Here is a 25,502-nt window from a genome sequence, read left to right as displayed (position 1 = left end):
TAAAAGTCTAACAGATAGCGTAAGACAGCAGAAAGCAGTTTGGGCAACTTTAGGGACTTTACTGGCCATTATTCTTCACAATATCTTTCTTTTTTGTAAAACTACAACAGAGGGGAAAAGTCTGTACATATTACATTTACATTTACATTTAGTCATTTAGCAGACGCTTTTATCCAAAGCGACTTACAAATGAGGACAAGGAAGCAATTCACACAACTATAAGAGCAGCAGTGAACAAGTGCTATAGACAAGTTTCAGGTGTGTAAAGTCTAAGAAGCAAAGCATTAGTAAAAAAAAATTTTTATTTTATTTTTTTTAGAGAGAGAGAGAGAGAGAGAGAGAGAGAGAGAGAGAGAGAGAGAGAGAGAGAGGGCACAGTTAGTGGTATAGCCAGAGAGGCAGTTGCAGATTAGGAAGGAAAGTGGAGACTAAACAGTTGCGTTTTTAGTCGTTTCTTGAAGACAGCAAGTGACTCTGCTGTTCTGATGTAGTTAGGGAGTTCATTCCACCAACTGGGCAGATTGAATGTGAGAGTTCGTGAAAGTGATTTCTTCCCTCTTTGGGATGGAACAACGAGGCGACGTTCATTCACAGAACGCAAGTTTCTGGAGGGCACATATATCTGCAGAAGTGAGAGCAGATATGAAGGAGCCAAGCTAGAGGTCACTTTGTAAGCAAACATCAGAGCTTTGAATTTGATGCGGGCAGCAACTGGCAGCCAGTGCAAACGGGTGAGTAGCGGAGTGACATGTGCTCTTTTGGGTTCATCAAAGACCACTCGTGCTGCTGCGTTCTGAAGCAGCTGAAGAGGTTTGATAGAACTAGCTGGTAGCCCGGCTAGCAGAGAGTTGCAATAGTCCAGTTTGGAGATAACAAGAGCTTGAACAATGAGTTGAGCTGTATGTTCAGATAGGAAGGATGTTCATTTACTTTAACTTGTGCAATTTAGCCAGCAGTACAATTTTACAGATGCACATTTATTATACAAATTTTAATATGCATATAAGGAAAATCTATTAATGAGACTATTTGAATCTAATATTAGCAAAACGATCACATTTACACCACCAGCATAATGTGTAAGCCATGAAGAGGTGTCTGTACAACAAAATACAGGCAGTATTAAACTGATTATAATCAAACGACCCTTGAATTATTCCAAAAATAGAGCTTTAGTAAAAATAGAGCACTTACGGCAGGGGTCTCAAACTTGCGGCCCGTGGGCCAAATGCGACCTGCGGGATGATAGTTTGTGGACCCCGCCTTAATTTGAAAGTTTAATGTCAGTGCGGCCCGCGAGTCTGCATCCTAATGTAGTCATCTGCAGCCACATCTCGACACCTGTCCATCAGCAATAAGAGTCCCCGGTAACCCGGATCAATTATAAGGTCGCACCGTTATGTATACTTACATTGCATTTGCATTGCCTATATAAACAAATTAGAAATTAATAACTAATAATATAATTAATTTCTTGTGGAAAACCTGATGTGGCCCAGCCTCACCTAGACTCCGTCTTCAGCGGACCCTAGGTAAATTAAGTTTGAGACCCCTGACTTACGGACATATATTTCAACATTTAATTCAGCCTCAGAAATAATCTGCATGTTCGTTTCTCTCGACCGCATGCTGAGAGAAACCGAAAGTAACTCAGATATACAGTACAATACTTTAAATGTCCAGTAGGTGTGGGTTCAAAACCAGGTGGCTATATGCGACAGCTATCACTATCACAATGATAGTGATTCAAAAATATATGTTTTGTTGGGCCGAATCTCATTATATTTTTGACATCAGTTGCGGGTCGAAGGAATGAGGATGGGCAAATGGCCCGCGGGCCAGCAGTTTGAAATGCCTGCTTTAAATTGAAAACAAAGATGTAAAAATTGTGACATGTTATATTTTTGTTTTTGTTTCATCTCAATAAAAAGATTGTTTAACAAAACCTATATGCCTATATATATATATATATATATATATATATATATATATATATATATATATATATATATATATATATATATATATATATATATTTATATATGTAAGTCTACACAGCTATTTTGTCCTATTTTAATCTTGCAGCACTATTGTAAGTTTTCCAAGGAGCCATCACTGGTCCTGGTGCCTAGGTGAAGATCCACTGCTCTACAGACCACTGAAAAATGTTAAAGCTTCAGAACGGAAGCAGTAATATCTGTTCAATACAATTGTACAGTGTTCAAACCCAATGCAGCAAGCTGACAGCAAAAGGGTATTTAGACAAAAAGGATACAGAACAACACGCACTGAATTTAAAAGTGTTTTCTGCTACTTTGAGGGGTTGATTTATAGCCTCTTTTAAACTAACTGTAAAACTGTGCGCAGTTTTGAAAGTCAAGGTTTGTCTTCTTCTTGGTGTCACTGCAATGACATCCACCATTATGCCACATGGAATTAAAACTTTATTACCCAAATAAATTACTGTCAAGCGGAGAACATCACATGCCTCCTTTTAAAGGCTTTTTGCCATATACAGCATCTTAAAAGTCTACGCAAGTGTGGCATGCAATAATAAAGACTGTCTTCGAACAGGTTTCCCATTGACTGGAGGATTCTGTGCAATAAATTATCATTAACCCCACACACAGAAGCCAGTCGCCAGTTTCCAGTTTTAAAGTACTTCATTGCAAAGGTCTATTTAGAGCTTCTAAAATCTGTAATCCTTAACTGACAACGTGTATTTGATCTATGGCTTTTGTAATGATTTATGCAGGAGATGCAACACAAAAGGGCAAAAAACTGCTTATTGGATTGCTGAGGGAGAACAACACCCTGCCTTGGGCTTTGATTGTATTAACTCTGTCATTTATCATCCATTATTCAAATTACAAAGCAGCATTTATGCCGTACGGATCCTCGCTCACAGCTGGAGCAAGACACTTGTCAAGAGCAAACCAAAGCAACCGTGGCCTGGTCAAACCGAATGGAGTAATTCGCGTCTTATAAAACTGCTTATGAAACTAAGTCACGGCCAAGACTGTCAAAGGGGCAAACCAACAGCGCCTTTGCTGCACACAGGCTGCCTTTCTAGAGTAGCCGTCCGCTAATGAGACTAAAGGGAAACATTTTGAGGAATAAGTGCAGTATTTACCGTCATAGCAGAAGCCGTTCAGACAGGGGTTGGAGCTGCACTCGTCGATGTTGATTTCACAGCGGGGTCCTGTAAAACCCTTGCGACATCGGCACCGAAAGCCCGGAGGGAAGAGGACAAGATCAGCCTCCTCCACACACTCTCCCCCGTTATCGCACGGATTAACAGCCTCACAGGGCAGCAACTCGCAGTTCAGGCCTGAAATTCCAAATATAGCATGAGAAATACAATCCCAGACACAACAAAAGCAACTGAAGCTGTTCAACTGCTCATTGTTTACTCTACACATTATCATGGTTAATTATGTAAAAGGCTTCTATTCTCAATTTCAGAGTGAATTTTATAAATGAGACACAATGTCTCCAAATGAGTTTTCTTTTAATATTTAAAAGTACTTTAAAGTCAATTTTGCTTTATAATACATCGTTTCAATCTTGTAGCTATTTTTGCACAATGTGATTTCTCATCTAATAATTAAAAATCGAAGAACTAAGTTCCGTCAAAGATGCTTTTCAGACTTAACATAAAGTACATATACATACACACACCCTTTTTCAACACTGGCTCATTGGAAATATGTGAAGCATGTTTTTACCAGTAGCCTATGTATCATTTATTATGCACCCTATTGAGGTAATACATAAAAGGAAATAAAAAAAACAAACAAATAAGTAAATAAATAAATAAATAAATAAATAAATGAACAAAAAATAAAGACAAACAAACAAAAAATTAACCCAACAAAAATTAACAAAGACAAAAAATAAGAGAAATAGATAAATAAATAAATAAATAAATAAATAAATAAATAAATAAATAAATCCAAAAATAAATAGACAAACAAAATAAAGTTAAACAAACAAACAAAAAAAGAATAAATGACCCAACAAAAATAAACAAAGACAAACAAAATAAATAAATAAATAAATAAATAAACTAAATAAATAAATAAATAAATAAATAAATAAATAAATAAATAAATAAATAAATAAATAAAATACACTTAATTCAAGTCAGAAATGCATAAATATTGGCGTCACACAGTCAAAATTCTCAATAAAGATTAAAGACTTCAAGTCAAGTTGCTCACAAATGTACCCCAACACACTTTATAACTAACCAAAACTGGTCAAAGCAGGTCACCAGGCTTGTTTCACCACATCATAAATCAGCATGATATGAAAAGTGAATCAAATAACAACATCCCAATCAAACAGTACAAGAACCCAAAACACACTGGCACATTTCAGAAAAAGATGTGAAAAGTTCATATGGAAATTAATGGAATGCACTGAATAGCCTAATTACCAATTGCTAAGTACTGGCCAATACAACCTCTCAGGGTTTCATTTATCTCACTCATAGACTGTACATAGTTTAGCCAGTAGATAATTTAATAAAGGATGGTTGTGTAATGGGTAAGTTAATGTTCCCAGCATCTTTCCACATCCTTCTACAAGTGTGTGTGTGTGGTGTGTGTCTTTTTAGAGCAGCGAGGTTGTCAGAGCCTTTTTTCCCTTGATTTCAATACAGAATAACCGATATCATCATTATCCCTGACAACCTAATTTGCACGTCTAATGGAAGTGAGATTTGTGATCTCGGTTTGAATATAAGCAGCAATGACTGAGCCGCCTGATCGATTTTAGATGAGCTGCATTCTTTGTCCAGAATTGACCAGCTGAGCATCATACACACAAAACACAGAGAAAACCCAATAATGCGCATAATATGGCTGTGTACAACGTGTGTATGCGCACACACACACACGCGCACACACGCGCACACACACACACACACACACACACACACACACACACACACTTCAGCAGTTTCCTGATCTGAATAAGTGAGTCGAAGAGTACAGCACTCTAGGGGAAATATGTCCTGACATTTGGGTCTGGTTTAAACAACCTCTGAACTGAACCAGCATATAATGTGTGTATGTGCGTGTGTGTGTGCACCTGCTCATGTCTGTAAGAATGCAGGGCTTACTACGATAAATCATCCTGAACAAAATGTTTAGTTTGGCTTGTAATATTCTAAAACTGTCATAAATGAAAATACATTGTAAATTTTGCAACTGAGTTTATAATATAATAATAATAATAATAATAATAATAATAATAATAATAATAATAATAAAATTAATATTGTTATTACTATTTATAACAATTATTATTATTATTATTATTATTATTATTATTATTATTATTATTATGAACAACAACAACAACAACAATAATAATAATAATAATAATAATTATTATTATTATTATTATTATTATTATTATTATATTAAAAACATAACAACAACAACAACAACAACAACAATAAAATAATAATACTATTAGGGGTCGCCACAGTGAAATGAACCACCAACTATTTAAGCTTATGTTTTACACAGTGGATACCCTTAATAATAATAATAATAATAATAATAATAACAACAACAACAACAATAATAATAATTCCTATAAATTTATAAAATAAAAATGATAAAAATAATAATTAAAATAATAATTATTATTGGTATTATGATCATCATTATTATTATTATTATTTTTTTTTTTATGTAAATAAGGTGTCACCCAGAAAGCATCAGTAAAGTTTCAGATAATAATATCTTGGAGATTTTAGATTATCCCTTGAGAATCAATAATAATCAAGGACCATAAAGTGTAAAATGTTCAGTGCCAAACACACACACAAGGCAAATTTATCAGAGTAAACAAACTTATATCCATACCAACACACCCACTCAACTATAATTACATAGTTTTAATTCATTTGGCCTGCAGTCCTTAAAAGCTGAAAACAGAAAATAGTGTTTATTTGCTCAGACCAAACCTGAAATTGAGCCAATTATTACACTCTTTCCCTTCTTTTTCACTTTGACGCCTTGCCAATAAAATAGAAAATTAATGTTAAAGAGTGTTCTGAAATGGCACTAAATGCGGAACATTTTTGTTCCCAAGCTTCTAAAAGTAAGCTTTTTTTTGCACCTAATACAAATATTTCACTGTAAAAAGGCACACACAAATGAAAAATTTACTTTTGTTTTGCACAAGAATATTTGCTGTTTGTATTCACAGAGCCAAAATGCTAAAATGACAAATAGACAAAATGCTCACATGGCCTCTGTTGTAAATACGTATTTTTTGGAAAAAAGAAAATGCTCTCTCATCTTTTACAACTTGTGCTTTGGTTATTTGGCCAACAAAACATCTGCAAACATTTTAAAGTCTTATTAATTTAAAGGGATAGTTCAAGACAAATAATCACATAAATAAATAAATAAATAAAATTAGCAATTTGTAGTTTTCTGAGGGCACAGGCTCAAACCAAACATGTCATGTGAGTATTAGGATGCTTTCGCACCTGTAGATCGATTGTTTTGTTCAGAAATGGGGAATAAAATCGTTACAAAGCTGCTCTTTGTTATTGGTGCTGTTCGCTTTCACACAGCAACGTTTCTAAACAAACCAAAATAGTTAAAACAAGTCATGTGAACTCTCCTCACATTCCACGGTTTGTTTTTCAGAGTTCTGCGGAACTTGTGACCTTAGTTGGCTAATGACGGTTTTCGGAAACACCCCTGCACGTGACAAATTGTAGCACTGCGTGTGAAGAAATGTTCTCAGTGGCCACATCTGGATATATAATGCGATCGTGATTCGTGATCGTGATTGCTTTAAAAACATTTATTATTACCACTTTCTTGAGGCCTTTCCATACCGTTTGATAGAGTGCTTGGACCCAGAAGCCACTTCGCGTGATGTTACACTTAACAAGCGGATGACGATGAGCAATAAGACATTATAAGGTAAAGTTTTTTCCTTGCCACTGTCTTGCTTATATCGGTACTTGTGGAGCTGCGCATCGATGGATTTGCTCTTCAGTGTTTGCACTTTCAGCAGTGAAATTTAAACCACACTGGACTGAACTAAACTAAACTTCAACTCTGAAAACTGGACTGAATTTACCAGAACTTTGTTAAGATGCTTTGACAATCTACATTGTAAAAGTGCTATAAAAATAAACATGAATTGAATTAAGTGAAAATGTGCACTTTAATTTTGAATGGTGACACCCAAAGACATAGTCACCAAATATAAATCAGAGGTAAGACTCTCATACATAGCTGTAAGCCAGAATTATGCATTATAGGCTTTACATTATATTTATCAATGGATAAACAGCTCTCGTTAATAGTTCAGCATACTTTCAATATCGTATTCAACAATTGCACATTTACCAGTACGAATGACATCCCGCCCTACTCATAATTCTCTCTTCATATAGCCATATACAGTATATGCCTATTACATATCCATAATACACCGTGGTATAGCCTGGTTTGTTGAATCTATTTGGTCTCTCACTACAACTGATCCGCTCCAGGGTGTGTTTCATTCGAGCTGAGACCACCTTATTCAGGATTGTTTTGGCGAGGATCTGAGCACATTCGCTGGACTCACATATGCCAAATGAACTGTGCTAAGACGACAGGTTCAGAAACAAATGTCTAGGTGTGAAAGCACCTTTAAACTAAGTTCTCATTTTTGTCACATACACACAAGGTTATGTCAAAAGAACACAAAAGTTCACATACTTTTGGTCATGTTTGTGAATGCAAACAGTTGAAAATGAAAATGAAATACATGTGTATGATTAGATATTAGATCCGTATATTAGATCAGTGAAACAACCATTGAGAAACACTACAAACACAACTTCACCTGGATAATGTGAACAAAACTGGACTACATAACTCTCTTTAGAGTATATTTGTGTTCTGTATGCTGCAGCACTTTCTTCATGCTCAAACCGCAATATTATTTAGAGGTTAAAAGTGTGATTGGACCCCTTTAAATAATTCTACATTTTATAATTTCTATTTTACTGCACATTAATATAAATTGAAATGCATTTGGAGGATCACAGAGGTGTGTCGATGTGGCATTGCTGACTGCATATGTTCAGACAGGTAAGAGGAATGCTCTTTGAAGTTAATTAACTTTGCTTTTCTTCACCCTTCACCCCAGTCCCTCAGTCTTCATTACCTTTAAATGGAGCCAGGCATCGGCAGTAGTAATTACCCGGTTGGTCAATGCAGGAGCCTCCATTCTTACAGGGATATGAAAGACACTCATCGATGTCTATCAAGCACTCTGGACCTTTAATGCACAAAATAAAAAAAAGAAAAAGAGTTATGCAACTGAAGGAAGTGCATTTCTCTCAAATGACACCTAGCAGATGGTTTTCCAAGCATTAAAAAAACAGCACATGTTCCGAAAATACCATCTTGAGGTTTAGAGTGATATTATTGTGCTTGGCCCCATGAGAGCAGTAGTAAACTAATAGAGAGTTAATGAATGTGATAATGCATTACTTAAAAAAAATATATAAATAAAAATAATTAGACACACCAGAAAAACCTGAAGGGCAAATGCATTTAAATCCGTCTGAGAGGTCCAAACACGTGCCATTGTTCATGCATGGTGATGACTGGCATTCATCTATGTTTATTTCACATAAACTGCCTGCAAAGTGAGAGAGAAAGGAAACAAGGCAGGCAAAAAAAGAAGAAAATAAGAATGAGAGTTGTCGTAGAAATTCCCATGCCAACCAATTATAAGCTAAAGTTTTCACCGCACAAAGAATCTGGAATAAAAGTAAAAACAAATCTAAAATCCCTTTTAAGCCTTCGAGAAATACACCTCCTGGTTTGAAATGAAAGTAGATGAATTTACATTCCGTTGGGCAGGAGGTTCCTAAAATATACCGAGAGCTTGAGTTGACTCATACTGCCAAATGAGCCTATTTCCTTTCCAATTTGCATGAACATGAAAGAATTAAGTGGAAATTACTCTTGAAATAGAAATTTAATGTGGCTGGATAAGAACTAAGAGTGCCCCTCTGTTTTAAAGGGCTGTTTGTAAACTAAACATGACACATTAAATGATCATATCTCTTCAAGCTGAAGTGTGCAATTTTGTTCCTATATTAAAACACCTCAGTTCCAGTTTAAAGTGCAGCGACAAGTAGAAAAGCCAATTGCAACTTCTTGGAGGTGATTTTAAAATGCTGCTCTATTTGTTAGAGCAGCTTGTCAGCATTTGACAGATTGTGTTGACATGTATGACCTTATTGTACGTTTAGTAAAGTAATTGAAGTTTTCATTAGCAAAAATGTATCTGTGACAAACTTTAGACTGAATAAATTTGTGCTCCCATTAGACTGAATTACGGAAAAAAAATGGTTAATGCTCCTCTGTGAGAGCTTTAAACAAACGCTAATTTGATGGCAAATTTGACATCTTTCTTTCAACTATTCTACTGTTAATCAAAGGCTAGATGCACAATGGACTTATATTCAGTTGTCAGTTTCTCCTTTTAGTGCTTAATCCTGTTCTGTTAACACACAGTTCAGATATTTGGAGGGTTGACAATATTAACTCTTTATTAACTCTGTTGATTAAAGGAATAGTTCACCAAAAAATTAAAATAATGCCATCATTTACCATCAGCCGTCTTTCGGATGAGATGTTAAACCGAGGTCCTGACTCTCTGTGCACATTAAAAATCCAATGGTACTTTCTCGTAAAGAGTAGGGGTGTAACCCCCAAAGCACTTTGGTTGTATGTCCATACATGATAAATGCACTATATAAATACACATTACATCATTTACAGTACACACCCTTCACTGGTACAAAATCAGTTTGAATTTCCTTTTTTTGGTGCTGTTGAACATGACATATCTTGACAAATGTTTGAAATCTGTAACCATTGCCTTCCATAGTATTTGTTTTTCCTTCTATTTCAGTGTTTACAGGTTTCGAATATTCTTCCTTATACATCTTTGTGTTCAACTGCAAAAAAAAAAACTCAAACTTGAAAATAGATTATATATTGGTTTAAAGGGGTGGTCCACTAGATATCATATTTTAAACTTTAGTTGATGTGTAATGTAGCTGTGTGAACATAAACAACATCTCTGACTGCAATATGCTCAAAGTTCAATTCAAAGGGAGACACTGCCTTTTACAAAGTTAGCTTAGCAAAGCCTACAACGAACGAAGTTTGGGGACTACAAAAATATACATCCGGGCTAGTGAGATCATAAGGGCTTCCCGTTACGCATATTTACCACGCACACACCCCAGCAATGAGGCATTGCCAGAGAGGCTGTAATGTTATAGAAAGCTAAAATACCATCCAAACACTGCTATTTCCACAGAGCTCAATCTGTATCTGGGCTTCCAAAGGACACGTCACAAAGACATAAGTGCTAACAGTTTAATTTTAAATATGTTCCAGGAAAAAAAAAAAAAATATATATATATATATATATATATATATATATATATATAGCTAGCATTTGACAATGGACAGCTTCCAGAATCTCCCAGTTCAGTGCTGGATTCGGTTAAAACTCCTCCAACCGACGAAGCTGTGGATTGTCAGCCACAACCTGTAAGTATTTTTATTTGTTAAAATTGATCAATTACATGCACAGTTTCTAGCTTTATTGGTATGTTGTAGCAAGGACGTAAACAAGGATGTAAAGAACTGCAAATGCTGGTTGGCACAGCAAACAATTTAGCTACAAATTCATCTTTATCAGTCAAACTGCTGTAAACACCCACAATTTTCAGCAGCGCGTGCAGCGTCTCTCTATGCGGCCGGTTTCCGTGAATTCCGTGATTTTATTTTTGAGAGCAGGCATGAAGTTCATATCTTCATTTTCTGTCTGATTCAGTCAAACTCATACGGCTGTTTTCACAGCGCAAAAGTGCGAATCACAGCACATTATGTTAGCTGAACAATCAGAGCCTCTTGAGGGCGGGCCTTTCAGAGGAACTAGGAAATACGATGGTCATTTTCATGTAAGCTAAGTAGCTGTATATAATCAGAGTAAGATAAAAGAAAAAAAAAGTGATTTTCTACAAATGAAGCACAAGCACACTTTGCTTTGCATCTTATAAACACAACCAATCCTTTAAAATACACTGTGGACCACCCCTTTTATAAGCAATGCTTTTAAGTGGTCATGTCACACACTTCCACAATATGCTCTCAGACTTTCAAAAAAACAAAACACAAAACCTATTGTACTGATGGTTTACAGTTATTAAATATAATTTTTTTTATATTACTTTTATCTGGAATAGATTTGTTAATAAAGTGTTTTGTACACACACACACAAACACAATTCATGCATGTATAAATGGAGTTGTCAGCAATTTTGAATTAAAGATGATAATGTTTATAATTATATATAGTTGTAATTTCTTACCATTCCAATTTCTGTCTGAGAAGCTCAGAATTGTGAAAAAATACATTGCTAAGATGTAAGTTTAAGTTTCTATCTTTAAGTTCCAATTAATAAGATTGTTTTTTAACTGATTTTATAACTAATGTACTTGTAGTGCTAATATGTTAACCAAACAAATAAATAATTTAAAGGAATAAAATTAACATTCAAACTGTTGTCCATTTCCAAATATAGCTACTGTATGTGGCCTCTATCACACAAGCCCTTGAAACTCAGCAGGAAGGAATTGTGTACCTGTAGTGCCAGCAGGGCAGAGACAGCTGAAGGAGTTAAGCTCATCTGAGCAGGACGCTCCATTCTGACAGGGTTGACTAAGACACTCATTTACTTCAATCTCACAGTTATTACCTTGAAAAGAAGGGGAAAGGTTCATTTCATTAACGGTTTCTTTGCAAATAAAGGGGTCGTGATGCCCCTTCAAATAAAATAACCTACAACTAATAATGAGGTGCTGCGCAAGACAGAAAAAAAAACCCCTCTCCTGTCTCCTTGGTCAAATGGATGGCAGAAAATGTGATGGCTGGGTAATGCAGTTTAGGAAATTCCCCTTGATAAGCAGACGGTCAACTAATGTCTTACAATACAGGGGCAGATTTGAGGGCGCAGACCTTTTAAACACGGCTCAACACAGGGGAATTGAATGTTAGAAAACTGGGCAAAGGAAAAATTGCTCTAGAAAATTGCTTGTGGTGGACTTACCAACGAACCCAGGTGCACAAAAACAGTCATAGGCATTGATACCATCTTTACAGATACTGAGTGCACCACAGGGCTTATCCAGACAGTCATCAATGTTTACCTCGCACAATCGTCCTCGTAACCCTGAGCACAGATGAAAATGGGTTGAGGGTTAAATGGTGTGGATTAAGGGACGGGGGCAGTAAGACAAGCTGTAAAGAAATCACTCTTACCAGGCAAACATTCACACCTGAAGCCTATTGTGAGATCCACACATTCTGATCCGTGATGACACAATCCCTCGACGCAGTGATTGATGGACGTTTCACAAAAGAGGCCCGTATAGCCATGGTGACACACGCACTTAAAACTGTCCTGCTGCTCTTCGCACATGGAAGTGCCCTTTGTGTTGCACGGGTTGGAAGTGCAGCCCGTAGCCGGCATGGAGCAGTCATGTCCTGTGAATCCTGTGTGAATTGAGATCAAAGAGCTCACTGATGGGGATAGGGCTCAGATATTTTGACGTTTGCTGTTCAGTCATCATGCATCACTGTTTCCAAATCTGGTACTTCGTGTCCATAATAACTGGAGCAAATGAAAAATATGATGCCAATCAATTAAATGAGCTGTTTGTGCTTCTTTATAAGATAATATCAGTCTCTGGTGTCCACTGAATGTGTCTGAAGTTTGAGCTTAAAATACCTCAAAAGAAAAATTGGACTTTTTTTTTTTGGAAGGAAGCAAAAACATGCTGTTTTTTGTGTTGGAATCAGCTCTTTAAAAGCAAAAGTACACAAAAACACACTAGCTCACATTAAAGTCCCCAAGAAATCAAAACTAACCATATGATTTTGTTAGCTCACATTGCTAGTTTTGTGAACAATTCATCCTGGCATGTCATTAAATTTTTTTTACCCTTTTAATCTTTAATCAAAATCTGTAAAAGCACTTCCTGTTTTTCTTTCAGTTAATTTGTCAGAATACCTATATTTTAGGAATTGAGTGCGGCTAACTTATTTAACCACTGTCTTCAGTTTTAACAACAAACAGAAATGGTGAGGAGGAGGTGTCTGTTAGGTTGTAATAACCCTTTTACGCCACCTTTCTGAACGAAATGCTAACTATACTACATCCACTCAACTCATGGTAGAAAAACAAGCCACACCCACTGTTGTGCCATTTAATACGATGCGATGCCATTTAATATTTGCATCACAATACGAAAAAAAAAAAAAACGGTCGCAGCTTCCAGTTCATGGGGACTTTAATTTATGTTTGTGAATAGAAACAGATGAGAATGAAATAGCATGTGCATCAGAATATATAAAGAGTTAGTTTCTATGCATATTCTTAACTTAATTATGCATAAGCCGACAATACACATGGTCAAGTAAATGGGTCCACTCATTTTCATTTACCAGAGTAAAGTCAAAAGGTCAAAATCAACTATAATTATATATTTATTGTTGCTTATTTCATCGTGTTTGTTTGTTCCCTTCATTTTATTATTACCATTCTTTTTTTCATTAATGATGTTGTAAATATATTTAATAGTTTCCCCCACAATACACCATTTTTCTTTTCTCTTTATCTGTTTTTTCGTCTATTATTTCTTAAAATTCCTTCAATTTTCTATAATTAAAGGGATACTACTGCTAAAAATACTGCCATCATTGACTCACCCTTTACTGGTATTAAACCAGTTTGACCTTTTTGTGCTGTTGAGCAAAAAAATAAGATATTTTCAAGAATGTTGGAAACCTGAAACCACTCACGTCCAGTGTATTTGTTTTTCCAACTATTTTTGAGTTCAACTGAATAATAAATCTCAAACTTTAATAAAACAAGCAAAAGATGAGTAAACACTCACAGTATTTTCAGAACTATCCCTTTAACTCAACAGCATAAGCTCAAATGTATTTAATAACCATCGCTTATAAGTGGTCATGTCACAAACTTTCAGAATACTCTCCGCAAATCAGACTTTTAAACAAACTCAACACAACCCCTATTGTTGATGATGGTTTACTGTTATTTCATTTTATTACTTTTATCTGCAATAGATTTGGAAATGAAGTACTCTGTGCAGAAAAAATATGTTAAAGAATTCGTGATTATTTAAGCAGAGTTCTTACTTCTATAACTTTACGATGTGTAACCACATTTTTATCTAAAGATAATAATGTTTTTAATAATATATTTTTGCAGTTTCCGACTATTACAATTTGTTTCTGAGAACCATAAAATTGTGAAAAACTTTTGTTTTCTGTTTTTTTTTTTTTTTTTGACTGATTCTACAACTACTTGTAGTGATAATACGTTAATCATAAATAAATGACAAAGTCATTTAAAGAAATAAATTCCATATTCAAAAATGGTTGTATGCAAAAACACAAAATCAGATTAGTTCACAAAGTTATGTTTGTGAATAGAAAGAATTGGGAATGAGATGGCATGTGCATCAGAATATTATTCTATGCCGACAATGTATAAGGTCATGTAAACGGGTCCCCTCATTTTCATTTACCAGAGTTAAGTCAGAGGATCAAAAAAAAAAAATCAACCATAATTATATATTTTTATTGTTGCTTATTTCATTATGGTTGTCTGGTCCCTTCCATTTTATTATTACCATTCTTATCATTAAAAATGTTCTAAACATATTTAATCGTTTCCCCCACAATACACCATTTTTATTATCTCTTGTTATTTTTCTTATATCTCTCAAAATTTCTATCAATTTAATGTGTATTCTTGCTCCTATACACCTAAATGATTGTCACAAGCACACACAAACACACACACCCTCACTAACACACAAATAGAATATTTATGAATGTTCAATGTTGACAAGCAGTTTATGTTATACTTAGTTGCATATAAGTGGCTTATTTAAATATTGTCAATACCCCATCACAACAATAAAACAAGTTATGCCACAAGCAGTTTAAGCATGAATCCATTGTCACATCTACATAATTTCACAGATCAACACTTTTTTTCCCAGCATGGAAATGCATTAACCTGCTTTCTGTTGGTTTACCGAGGTGTGGTTACAGTATGTGATATCTTTACAGGATTGTGTTATTACTGCAGTTTTAAACATCCAAATAGAGCAAACTTTGTCCAGTATGGGAGGGGAAAATATCAAACTTTCTTGAGCCAAAAAATTATATAAAACATGTTCTCATCTGGAACAATCAAAATGCTGTATTTTGACAGGATATGACACATAGCGTTCCTTTCTTGCTGACATTTTGCAATATTCCTATTCAGTTTATAATTATTTCTTTAAAATAAACATCATAAACTCGGAGTAAGGCCCAAATCCAATTCTACCCATTAGACTTCCACTTCCCCCTGGCCCTCTGCTTCGCATGTTCACATGAAGGGGTGCTGTAGACTCTAGGGTGCCTTTACGCAAATATTTTTCGGGACCATGATACAAGAGGAGTATGAAACGTTTGTCTGAATACACCAGCTTCAATGGCATCATGTCTGCCCAAGCAAGCTAGAAGTCCCACACATGTAAGAAATTGGCATTAATTAGGACTACAGTAGAAATAAGATTTATTTTGTTACATTTATTATGCATTTTATTTGGACTATATTTACATGTTAAAGTTAATTAATGTGTTATGGTCATGCTCTTTAAAGAAATGTTAAACTAATAACAACAACAACACCAGCAACAACAATAAAACACACAAATTTAAAATCACTAAATTTTGCTATTGATAGTCCGTTACAATGAACGCTGCAAGATAGTCCCGAACATGTTTAATTGATACATAAGTTTGCTTTTTACACAACGTCTTGTATAACATTAATGTTGTTTTCACATCCATTAATATAAGCACTGTGCAAATACACAGTACAGTTTCTTGTTTCTCATCTCCACCGGTCGTAAATTATGTTTGAAACTAATACGCCCAAGAATATCCTGAAGCTCGGATTCTATAACCCAAAAACAGCTCAAATCAAATTTGGGGTGAGTAATTTGTTAAACATTACTGTCTTTTTGTCACGGTCACACAAGGAAGATGGTTATATCTTTAAGGGTATTTATTTGTGCAATGCAACAAGTACTGAGATATGAAGCAGGTAAGTGATGTAGCAGAGGGAGAACGATCTCACACAGTTCAATTGGTAAGTTTCAGATCTTCAGTATTACACCAACCAAGCTTTAGTCACTTCCCTTAAGCAGGTGTGTTTGCATCCACAGGAGAAGGACATCAACTGAAGAGTACAAGAGGAAGAGGAAGAGCTGATGAGGAGAACCATCTGACTTCGATTCCAGCCAGTGAGTGAATGAAGGAGGTGAGTTTGTAGAGTGCATGGGTGATTGCGGGTGCAGGTGATCAGTAATCAGGTGATTGATCACAGGTGTGGTGAGTGGTGGATTGTGAGGGATAGAGGTGATTGGAGCTGCAGGATGAATGAATGGATGGAAAAAAGGATAACAGATGGATGGATGATGGCTGGATGAGAGATAGATGAATGGATGGATGACGGATAGATGAAAGGAAAGGATGACGGATGGATAGATGGATGAAAGGATGATGGCTGGATGGATAGATGGATGAAGGATAGATCGAACGATAACTGAAGCATGGATGGATGGTGAGGGAGAGCGGTGATTGGAGCTGCAGGAACGAGCCAAGGGTGTGACACCTTGCACCTTCTGTACAGACAAAATCTCTAATGACAGATGAGCTAGTAACAATATATATGATGACATGTATAGGTGTTAAGCGGCATCTCATTTCTTTGGGGAGTATTTTCATCCCTACCCCTTCACACTCTTATCCAAGGAGTATAAAACAGAATTGGGATTGGGCCTGATAGGCTAATTATTTTCTGACATCATTGCCAGGTTATTGGTCACCTGTAAACAGGGACAGCATATTATTTTAATATGTTTATTGCATATAAACATGCTAAGTGTCTCTTCGTCATGGAAAAAATACACTACTAATTCAACTCTCAACCAGGCAACTTTTTCTTGACAATGCCTCAGTTTTTTTTAAATAATTCTCAATTATTTTAATTCTGAATACTGTGACATGAATGCTCCTGGAAGAACTGATATAAAGAACAACTCTCTTTAGATTAACGTTGAGCATTACAGAATTTAGCAAGATCTATGCGTTTTAAAAGGACAGTAGGACACCTTTACATACAATGCAAAACAAAAAAGGGGGGTGGGGGGCAAGTGTTCTTTAGGTTACCTTACATTCAAGGTTGTACTTTTGGGAACAATCAAGATTTCAGGGATCTTGACTGTTCAAAGCCAAACGGATACATCATGCCAATAAACGTAATGAAGTAAACCCAATAAAACTTAAGCCAACCTCACCAGTAAAACGGTTTACACAAAAATCGAAATCTGTGGTATGAGAACCGTATTTCATCTGGTGGGCATGTGAATTAGGTCTGTCCTTTCAGAAAATGGTAGGTGCCGGTGTATAAGCAGACCTTTTCCCAGAGACGTGCAATCAGTGATAGCGGTGGAACAGTTCTTATCTTAGAGAGGCAGCAGATTTTAAAAAAAGCACAACAACTCAAGTGATGCAGAGGTCACCACCCAAGAACACATCCTGTCATCAAAGCTCCAATCAAGTGGCATGTAATTGACATTGCTAATCTGAGACTGCCAACAACTGAAGGGTAAAAAACACCTTGGATTGGAAATGTTTATTTATTTATTTGTTATTTTTGGGATCCTGTTTTCTTTTATTAATTTAGATGTTTCAACTGCAATGCTTTGACTAATGTAGGTGCTAAAGGTGGATTGATTGATGGATAGATGGATAATGGATGGATGGACAGATGGATGGATGATGGATGGATAAAAGGATGACAGATGGATGGATAAAAGAATGATGGATGGATGGATGAAAATGACTGGTGGATGGATGGATGTATGGATAAAAGAATGTTGGATGGAAGGATAGATGATGGAAGGATGGAAAAAATGGATAAAAGGATGATGGATGGATGACGGCTGGATGGATGAATGAGGGATAGATGAATGGATGGATGATGGGTAGATGGAAAGATGACTGATGGATGGATGAATGACGGATGGATAGATGGATGGATGAAAGGATGACAGATGGATAGATGGAAGGATGATGGCTGGATAACCGAAGCATGGATGGATGACAAATGGATGAATAAAAGGATGACAGATGGATGGATGAAAGAAATTATGATGGATAGATGGATGGATAGATGAATGAAAGCATAACTGATGGATGGACAGAAAAAAAGAAAGAATAATTGGGGGATGATGGATGGATGGATGGAAAAAATGAAAGAAGGATGGATGGAAGGTAAAAATGAAAGAATAATAGAGAGTTATGGATGGTTGGAAAAAAATTAAAGTCAGATGGGTGGATAGATGGAAAAACTGAAAAGATGGATGGATGTAAGGATGGATGGATAGATGGAAAAATTAAAGAAGGATGGACAGAAAAAATATTAAAGAATAATGGATGAATGGATTGAAAAATCAAAGAATAACAGATGTATGGTAATTAAGCAATGATGGAGGTATTGATGGAAAAATGAAAGAATAATGGAGAAATGGATGGATGAATGGAAAAAAATGAATGAATAACGGATGGATGCAGACTTAGTTTGTGTGCAAATGATATGAATATGAATAACCATTCTAAAAATGTTACTGTTAACTAAAGATACAGCAATAATGTCAGTGTTGATCTATACACCTATCAATACACCCATAATCATCTAGATCGTCTTTATTTTTACTTTAAATGATCAAGTATATAATCTTATGATTGTCAACCTAAAGCAATGTGCTTAACATGAAGTGACTTATCTTTTCCCCTTTAAATGTAGAGCTAAAATTGTAAAAAAAATTGTGACTCCATGTCCTCGGGGGCTTTCATAGAAGACAAATAGTAATGTCCGATCTCCTCTTCCACTTGAATGAGGCAGTGACACTGAAAGAGCTGTTCAGACCTGTGAATCTTTCAGCACAATCAATGGGACATCTGAACTGCCGACATCCCTCTTTCAGAGCATGTTGGTGAGACATTGATGTCTCTGTAATGCCAGTGTACACAATGCATATAGAACGTTTAAAGAGTGATTACCATGCTGTCTTGTCATGTCTTTAGAGCAGTGGTTCTCAAAAATGTAAGTCAAATTAACTAATTTAATTTAATTCATTGCACTGCTTAATTTTACGGTGCAGTAGAAAATTAAGCAGCAAGTACACCTCTTACCAACTGAATTGAGACTTGATATGGGAAAGTATCCAGGTGATGTCTAAGAATCCTGCCCATCAACTTACACACTATAAACTGATCCACAAGGCTTATGCAACTCCATATGTGCTACACTGAACGAAGCGGTTACCTTCCCCTTTTTGTACATTGTGTAATTCAAACTCTGTGGGGACATACTGTATATACATGTTTTTTGAATGTTCACTTAGTACCTTTTGGGATAAGGTCTTTCAAACTATATCAGAATTGTGTGATGTGTTTATTCCTAAATGCCCCAATATCTGTTAATTGAATGATGATTATGATCTAAACTCTAACACTTTCCAACATAGGATACTTTATAATGCACTAACAGCAGCCAAGAAGGTTATATTTAAAATATGGCATGAACCCGCATTCCCAGTGGACAAAATGTGGCTTATTGAACTAAAAAAAAATATTGCGCTGTTAGAACGTTCTGCAACAAGAATTAACAGAGCTAAACCCCAAACAACCCTAAAGCATGGTCTGATTTTATTGAGAAAATTTCTTATATAATAAATGGATAATCTAAAGCATACTGAAAGATAAACAATATTATATTAGAAGTGTATAAAGGTCACTTCTCACCCCAGAGTTTCTTTTCCTGTGTACAGTATAGTTTATTTTTTAAATGTATTTTCATTTAATGCAAACCCTGGCTTGTATACAGTTGTTGCTAGCCATGTATGCTGGCTTTGTTCTGCAATAAATAAATCACAAAAAAAGCAGCAAGTAGAGAACGTAAATCTCACTTTAATATAATGTGATATATTAATGTTATATGAATATAATAATATATATATATATTAATTATATGAATATAAGTGAATTAAGAAATGTACAAATATCATTGTATTTTTATTTGTTTATTTTGTTCTTCAAAATGTATCCAAATTAAAAGCTGTTGTAGTCAAGCAAATTCACATTTCTTGATTAGGAAAAGTAAAAAAAAATCCAAAGCTGTTTTTTTTTTTTTCAGTACAATAAAAGTAAAACTAACAGTGACCCATGAAATATACTGCAACCAAAACCATGCTATAAATTTGGCTTCTTCAGGTAAAAATACTAAAAAAGCTGAAAACAACTGAGCAGCTAATGTGCATGTTTTGAAGAGTTAACACTGCTGTGAAGATGGTGATGGCTTTGCCAATGATACAATTGGCTCTTTTAATTAAAAGGTGGGAGTTAATTTTCAGCAGCCGCCATGCTAATTGTTACAATTTCTCCCATTCTCTTCTAATTCAGTCTGTTATTATTAAAAAAAAAGAAAAAGAAAAAAGACCTCAGTGTAGAAGTACCATGAAAAGACATTCTATATAGGCCAGGGAAGTAATTAAAGCTTAAAAGATCATTATTAATATAAAACAGGACCATTATTTCCCTGCAAATTGCTGGACACAACATGTTCATCGTCTTGCGTTCCAATATTTGCATTTCAAATATTTCCATTAATGATGTGACTCAACGCTGAGTTAACAAATTTCCTCAAGGAGATGGGCTTATTTTTAGATCTTTGTTGTTTTTGCTTCTTGCGCTCTAACAAGCCACATACAGTATTGATTGGTTTGGCTCGCTGTAACATAATAGAAAAATCTGAATAAATCAAAATATTTTTTACAACAGCTACTTAGCAATGAATCCCCAAGGGCGCAGGCAGGCATAACCCCCTGCTAGATCAATGCAAGGAACATTATTGGTGCAGAAGGGAGAACCACAGTGAATTTGCTTCACTTCACAGTATGTGCACTCGAAACGTACATTTGAATGACATGAAGTAAATGCATCAGTCCTCAGTAAACCGCACACCCCACTGGCACACTACATGAGCAGAAGTAAATGCAAACCATTTTTATGGAGCACATTTAGTGGTTTCACAACTTTTCAATCGACACACACACATGCTATTTAATTAAAACTGCTTTAAAATGACTCTCTGAGAATAGTTTGGCCACATTTCTACCCCATCCCAGTTAAAGGGGCTTTATTGAAAAAGCCTTATTAACACACCAACACTGGTGACCATTAAGAGAACTGCAGCCAGCATCTGTAGGCCCTAGTACACTTAAAACAAAAATTGAACAAACTAAAATTGCATAATTTCCAATCAAATCTGATCAAAACTACGTTTTAAGAGTTCGTTTCAGCAGTTAGAAACTCAAGCAAACCTTTTGGGTGAGTTTGTTTTAGGTCTTAAACAACATTGGGCTATCGCTGGCCCTTTATGCAATCAACTGAGTGTGTTCTGAAACTCTACCTTCTCTGATGTGCGATTGATTTATATGTTATATCCAGAAATTTCAGACAGAAAGAACATCTAAAGCAGGAATGCCCAAACTTAGTCCTAGAGGGCCAGTGTTCTGCATTGATTAGCTCCAACTTCCTTTAACACACCTGCCTGGAGGTTTTAGTATACCTAGAAAGAACCTGATTAGCTATTCAGGTGTGTTTAATTGGGGTTGGAACTAAAATATGTAGGACACCGACCCTCCAGAACTGAGATTGGGCACCCCTGATCTAAAGTAACAACACCAGCACTCAAAAAAGTTGTTTTGCTTCATGTTCAGACTACTTATTAAAAATGAGCTGAAACAACACAACTAAACCCTTGGACAACTTAATTGTTTTATGTTCTGAATTTCTGATGGATGTCTGCTCCAGGATGAAGTGTCTTTAGGATTATTAATAAAGTTGAATGTTTAAAAGCCTAGATTATATGATGACCCTAGTGTCATCCCACTACAGAGTAAAACTGGAATAATATATGTGTGATTGCTTTTCTGTATGCCAAATGATTTGATTCCTCCGAATCCACCCAGCTAGGTCAGAGGTCATGAAGACCTCTTGAGTGGACCTGGACTAACTGTTGATATTGTTATTTGCTATGTGTTAATTACGTTTAGAGTAATATTAGCCATTTTAAGTGTTACATCTTTTAAAGTTAATGCCTTTGTATGCAAGCTGCCAGTTTGGTTGTAGATTATATTGGTTTTTAACTATTTTTTATAAGATGGCTGTGACTACACTTAGCCTTGAGTAAGAAAAAGATTGTACTTCGATTGTGTGTGTGTTCTATTCGATTGTGGATCCTTTCACAGGGCTGAGGTCAGCGCTGAACAGTCTAGTGCAGGGGGTGTCCAAACTCAGTCCTGGAGGGCCGGTGTCCTAGAGAGTTTAGCTCCAACCCCAATGAAACACACCTGAACCAGCTAATCAAGCTCTCGCTATACTGTATATACTAGAAACTTCTTGGCAGTCGTGTTGAAACAAGTCGGAGCTCAGCAGGACACCGGCCCTCCAGGACTCAGTTTGGGCACCCCTGGTCTAGTGGCTGTCTGACATTTGTATGCTTGAGATATTGAGATAGCGTTCAGAATTTCATGCACACACCCACATAAATTTTTTTAAAGTCCATCTGTGTTTTAACCAGTCAGGTTTAAAAAAAAAACTATATTTATATGTATTTGTGTATGATTGAATGGAGTGCGGCCTACTAACTCATTTAAGAATGTTGAAGCTGGTTTCTGCTGATGAAATTGCAAACTATCTTCAGTAAAGTTTCTTATTAATTGAACTCCAGCTCTTCTTCATCTGACAGACTAGTCATCTTTTATGTTAAACTGTAAAACATTCCTACAGTTCAATCCACCCTACATTTTTTGCAGTAAAGTTAGATCAATCGCTGACAGATTTTAAAGGGTCAGACAATGGATCAGAAGTGCCACTACATCCCACCATATCTTTTAAAGTTCTAAACATTGTTTTCTATAAGTGTATGCACACTGGCAAGACCATTCTGTGTTTGCCAGAGCAAAAATAAACATTGAAAAGTCGTGGCGCACTGCAATATTGCTTGTTGTCTGGTGTGCAACAGGCTGGAAATGATGAAACTGTTCTTCGTTGTTGTGTTTAGGGGGTACATTTGAGTAGTCTGACATTTACAAGCCCACCTACTGCAGCGCAAGTGTGTTGGAGTGTTTGAAAACAGTATATCGTCACTCAGCCTTTTCAAACTCCTTTTTGCCCTTAAACGAAAACTGAAAAACAACTTCGTTTGATGTATATCTGATCCTTTACTGCTTGTGCTTGCACTCAATCTTACATAATATAGGACTGAATGTAATTCAGTGCTAGATGATACACTCAAAGTAGTTTTAGAGCTTAGAAGTAAAACAACAACAGCTAAGCTGGGGATTCCTTTGTAGTGATATTGATAATTAACATACAAATTACATTACATTTCTTACATTATCTGAATTATGTTAATGAGTGCTGTGCTTTTTTCTCTCAATAAAGCCTGGTTTATTCTTCTGCATCAAGTGATTGGTGTGACCCATTGCGCCTCCTTATGGCGTAGTCGTGCTTTTATACTTCTGTGTGAGGTTTGTGTTGCTCTGCAATAACACTTCTGCAACGCTAGCTGGCAGTAGGTTATGTTCCTCTGTGTCAAGTTTCTTCAAGGGTGTTTTGTTTTTTTCTGAATGCTACAAGTAACTAAAACTCACTTAGAGGCGGGAACCGGCAGACGTGCAACAACTTTAATCATAATGTTAACACAAAACAACACTTTCCATCTGGAGCTCCTTCACAAGACTCGACACTTGTAAACAGTCGCTCCATTGGGCTCTCAGCACCGCCCACAATCATCACAGCTACCAAGCAGACCAATCACAGAGCTGTGTCGTTACATCTTTTGAGAGGTGCGCGTCAGCATCAGCCTAGGCAAGGGCTGTGCAACAGCGCGAAGGCTGTGCTGGACCATACAAGTGCGCTTGATGCAGAAGTATAAATCAGCCTTAAAGCAAAACCACAGCAGTGAGAACAACTTACTGTGAAAACAACTGGAAAGAAAGCATCTACTCATTGGAATATGGATGTTTGTATAACGCCTGCAATTCACCAGCAATAATTCATTTGATGTAATTAAAATGACGTTGTTATGGTAGTGATGATGAAGCATATGTGAACCAATGGACCACATGGATTTGACAAATTTTATGTTATGGCTTTTTTATTTTGGCCATTGACTAGTTTGAAATAATACATTTTCTTTGCATAAGCACCATCATACACATAGCTTTTTCCAGCATAAAAAAAGTCGTATACAAATAATCATGTATAAAAGACATGCATAAAATAATCCAGATTTTCCTGTCCTCCGCATAAAGAAATTATAAAATAAAATAAAATAAAAAAAACTGTCCACATACTTTCACAAACAGTTTGGAAAGTTAGCAAGGTTTCACAGCCCACAGACTGGCAATAAAAATAGCAATTAATGCATGACAGTTATTAAATACAGCAATAACTGAAGGTGTTATTGCGCAGAAGAACAGTTCATGAATTAAAGGAGTTTTTTTCTGATGAGGTAAACCACTAAATTTGGTAAACATGGTCCCTGACTACTGAAGCGTGTCAGTGTGCAAACTATTTTAACATACAGTAGCTCAACAACTGCTCACAGGAAACTTCATAAAATGGGCTTCAACAGCCACAAACCAGCTCATGTGTGGGCTGCAGAAGTGTGAAGCTCACCATCACTGGACTCTTGAGCAGTTCAAATCCATTCTCTGGAGTGATGGATCACTCATCACCATCTGCCAGCCTGAAGGATGAATCTGGATTTGCCAGGACAACTCTACCTGCCTGAAAGCACAGCACCAGCTGTACAGTTTGGAAAGGGAAAAATAATACTTTTTCCCCCATTGTTAAGGCAATTCCCTTAAGCTTTACAAAGAGGGAAAACATGCTCCTAAAGTTTGTTTGCTTTTTATTTGAGATAGATGTGGTTTACTGCAGAAAAAGCTTCATTAGAAATTGTTTGTTGGATAGCAGCAGAAGCCCTGACCTTAACCCCATGAAACATATTTGGATGCAACTGGATTCTCTTAACATCTGTGCCAAACATCAGAAATGCTTGCAGCTAAATAGAGGCAAAACTGAGACATGCTGGCTCTGTACCAAAACCTACAGAGCAGCCTCTCTGTCTACACGGGAAGCCATCTTCAAAGCAGCATCGTTATCAGGCTGGATCATCTTTAAAGGTGCTTTGAGTGATTTTTCCATCA

General features: G+C 36.1%; 1 protein-coding gene across 1 annotated transcript in view; it reads right to left on the bottom strand.

The window, feature by feature from the left end:
- Window positions 1-25,502, bottom strand: part of eys (eyes shut homolog) — a 407,203-nt gene that overhangs the window by 299,961 nt on the left and 81,740 nt on the right. The window contains exons 12-17 of the mRNA XM_056471602.1: window positions 12,388-12,621; window positions 12,176-12,298; window positions 11,711-11,824; window positions 8,566-8,679; window positions 8,200-8,313; window positions 3,134-3,331 (exon numbers count right to left, since the gene is read on the bottom strand). Of these exons, the coding sequence (XP_056327577.1) occupies window positions 3,134-3,331; window positions 8,200-8,313; window positions 8,566-8,679; window positions 11,711-11,824; window positions 12,176-12,298; window positions 12,388-12,621 (897 nt within the window). The remainder of the gene's footprint in view (window positions 1-3,133; window positions 3,332-8,199; window positions 8,314-8,565; window positions 8,680-11,710; window positions 11,825-12,175; window positions 12,299-12,387; window positions 12,622-25,502) is intronic.

Source organism: Danio aesculapii, chromosome 13, assembly GCF_903798145.1.
Source record: "Danio aesculapii chromosome 13, fDanAes4.1, whole genome shotgun sequence".
NCBI classification, from domain to species: Eukaryota; Metazoa; Chordata; class Actinopteri; order Cypriniformes; family Danionidae; genus Danio; species Danio aesculapii.
Note: the sequence above shows the minus strand (reverse complement) of the source record. Positions and strands in the feature narration are given on the sequence as shown.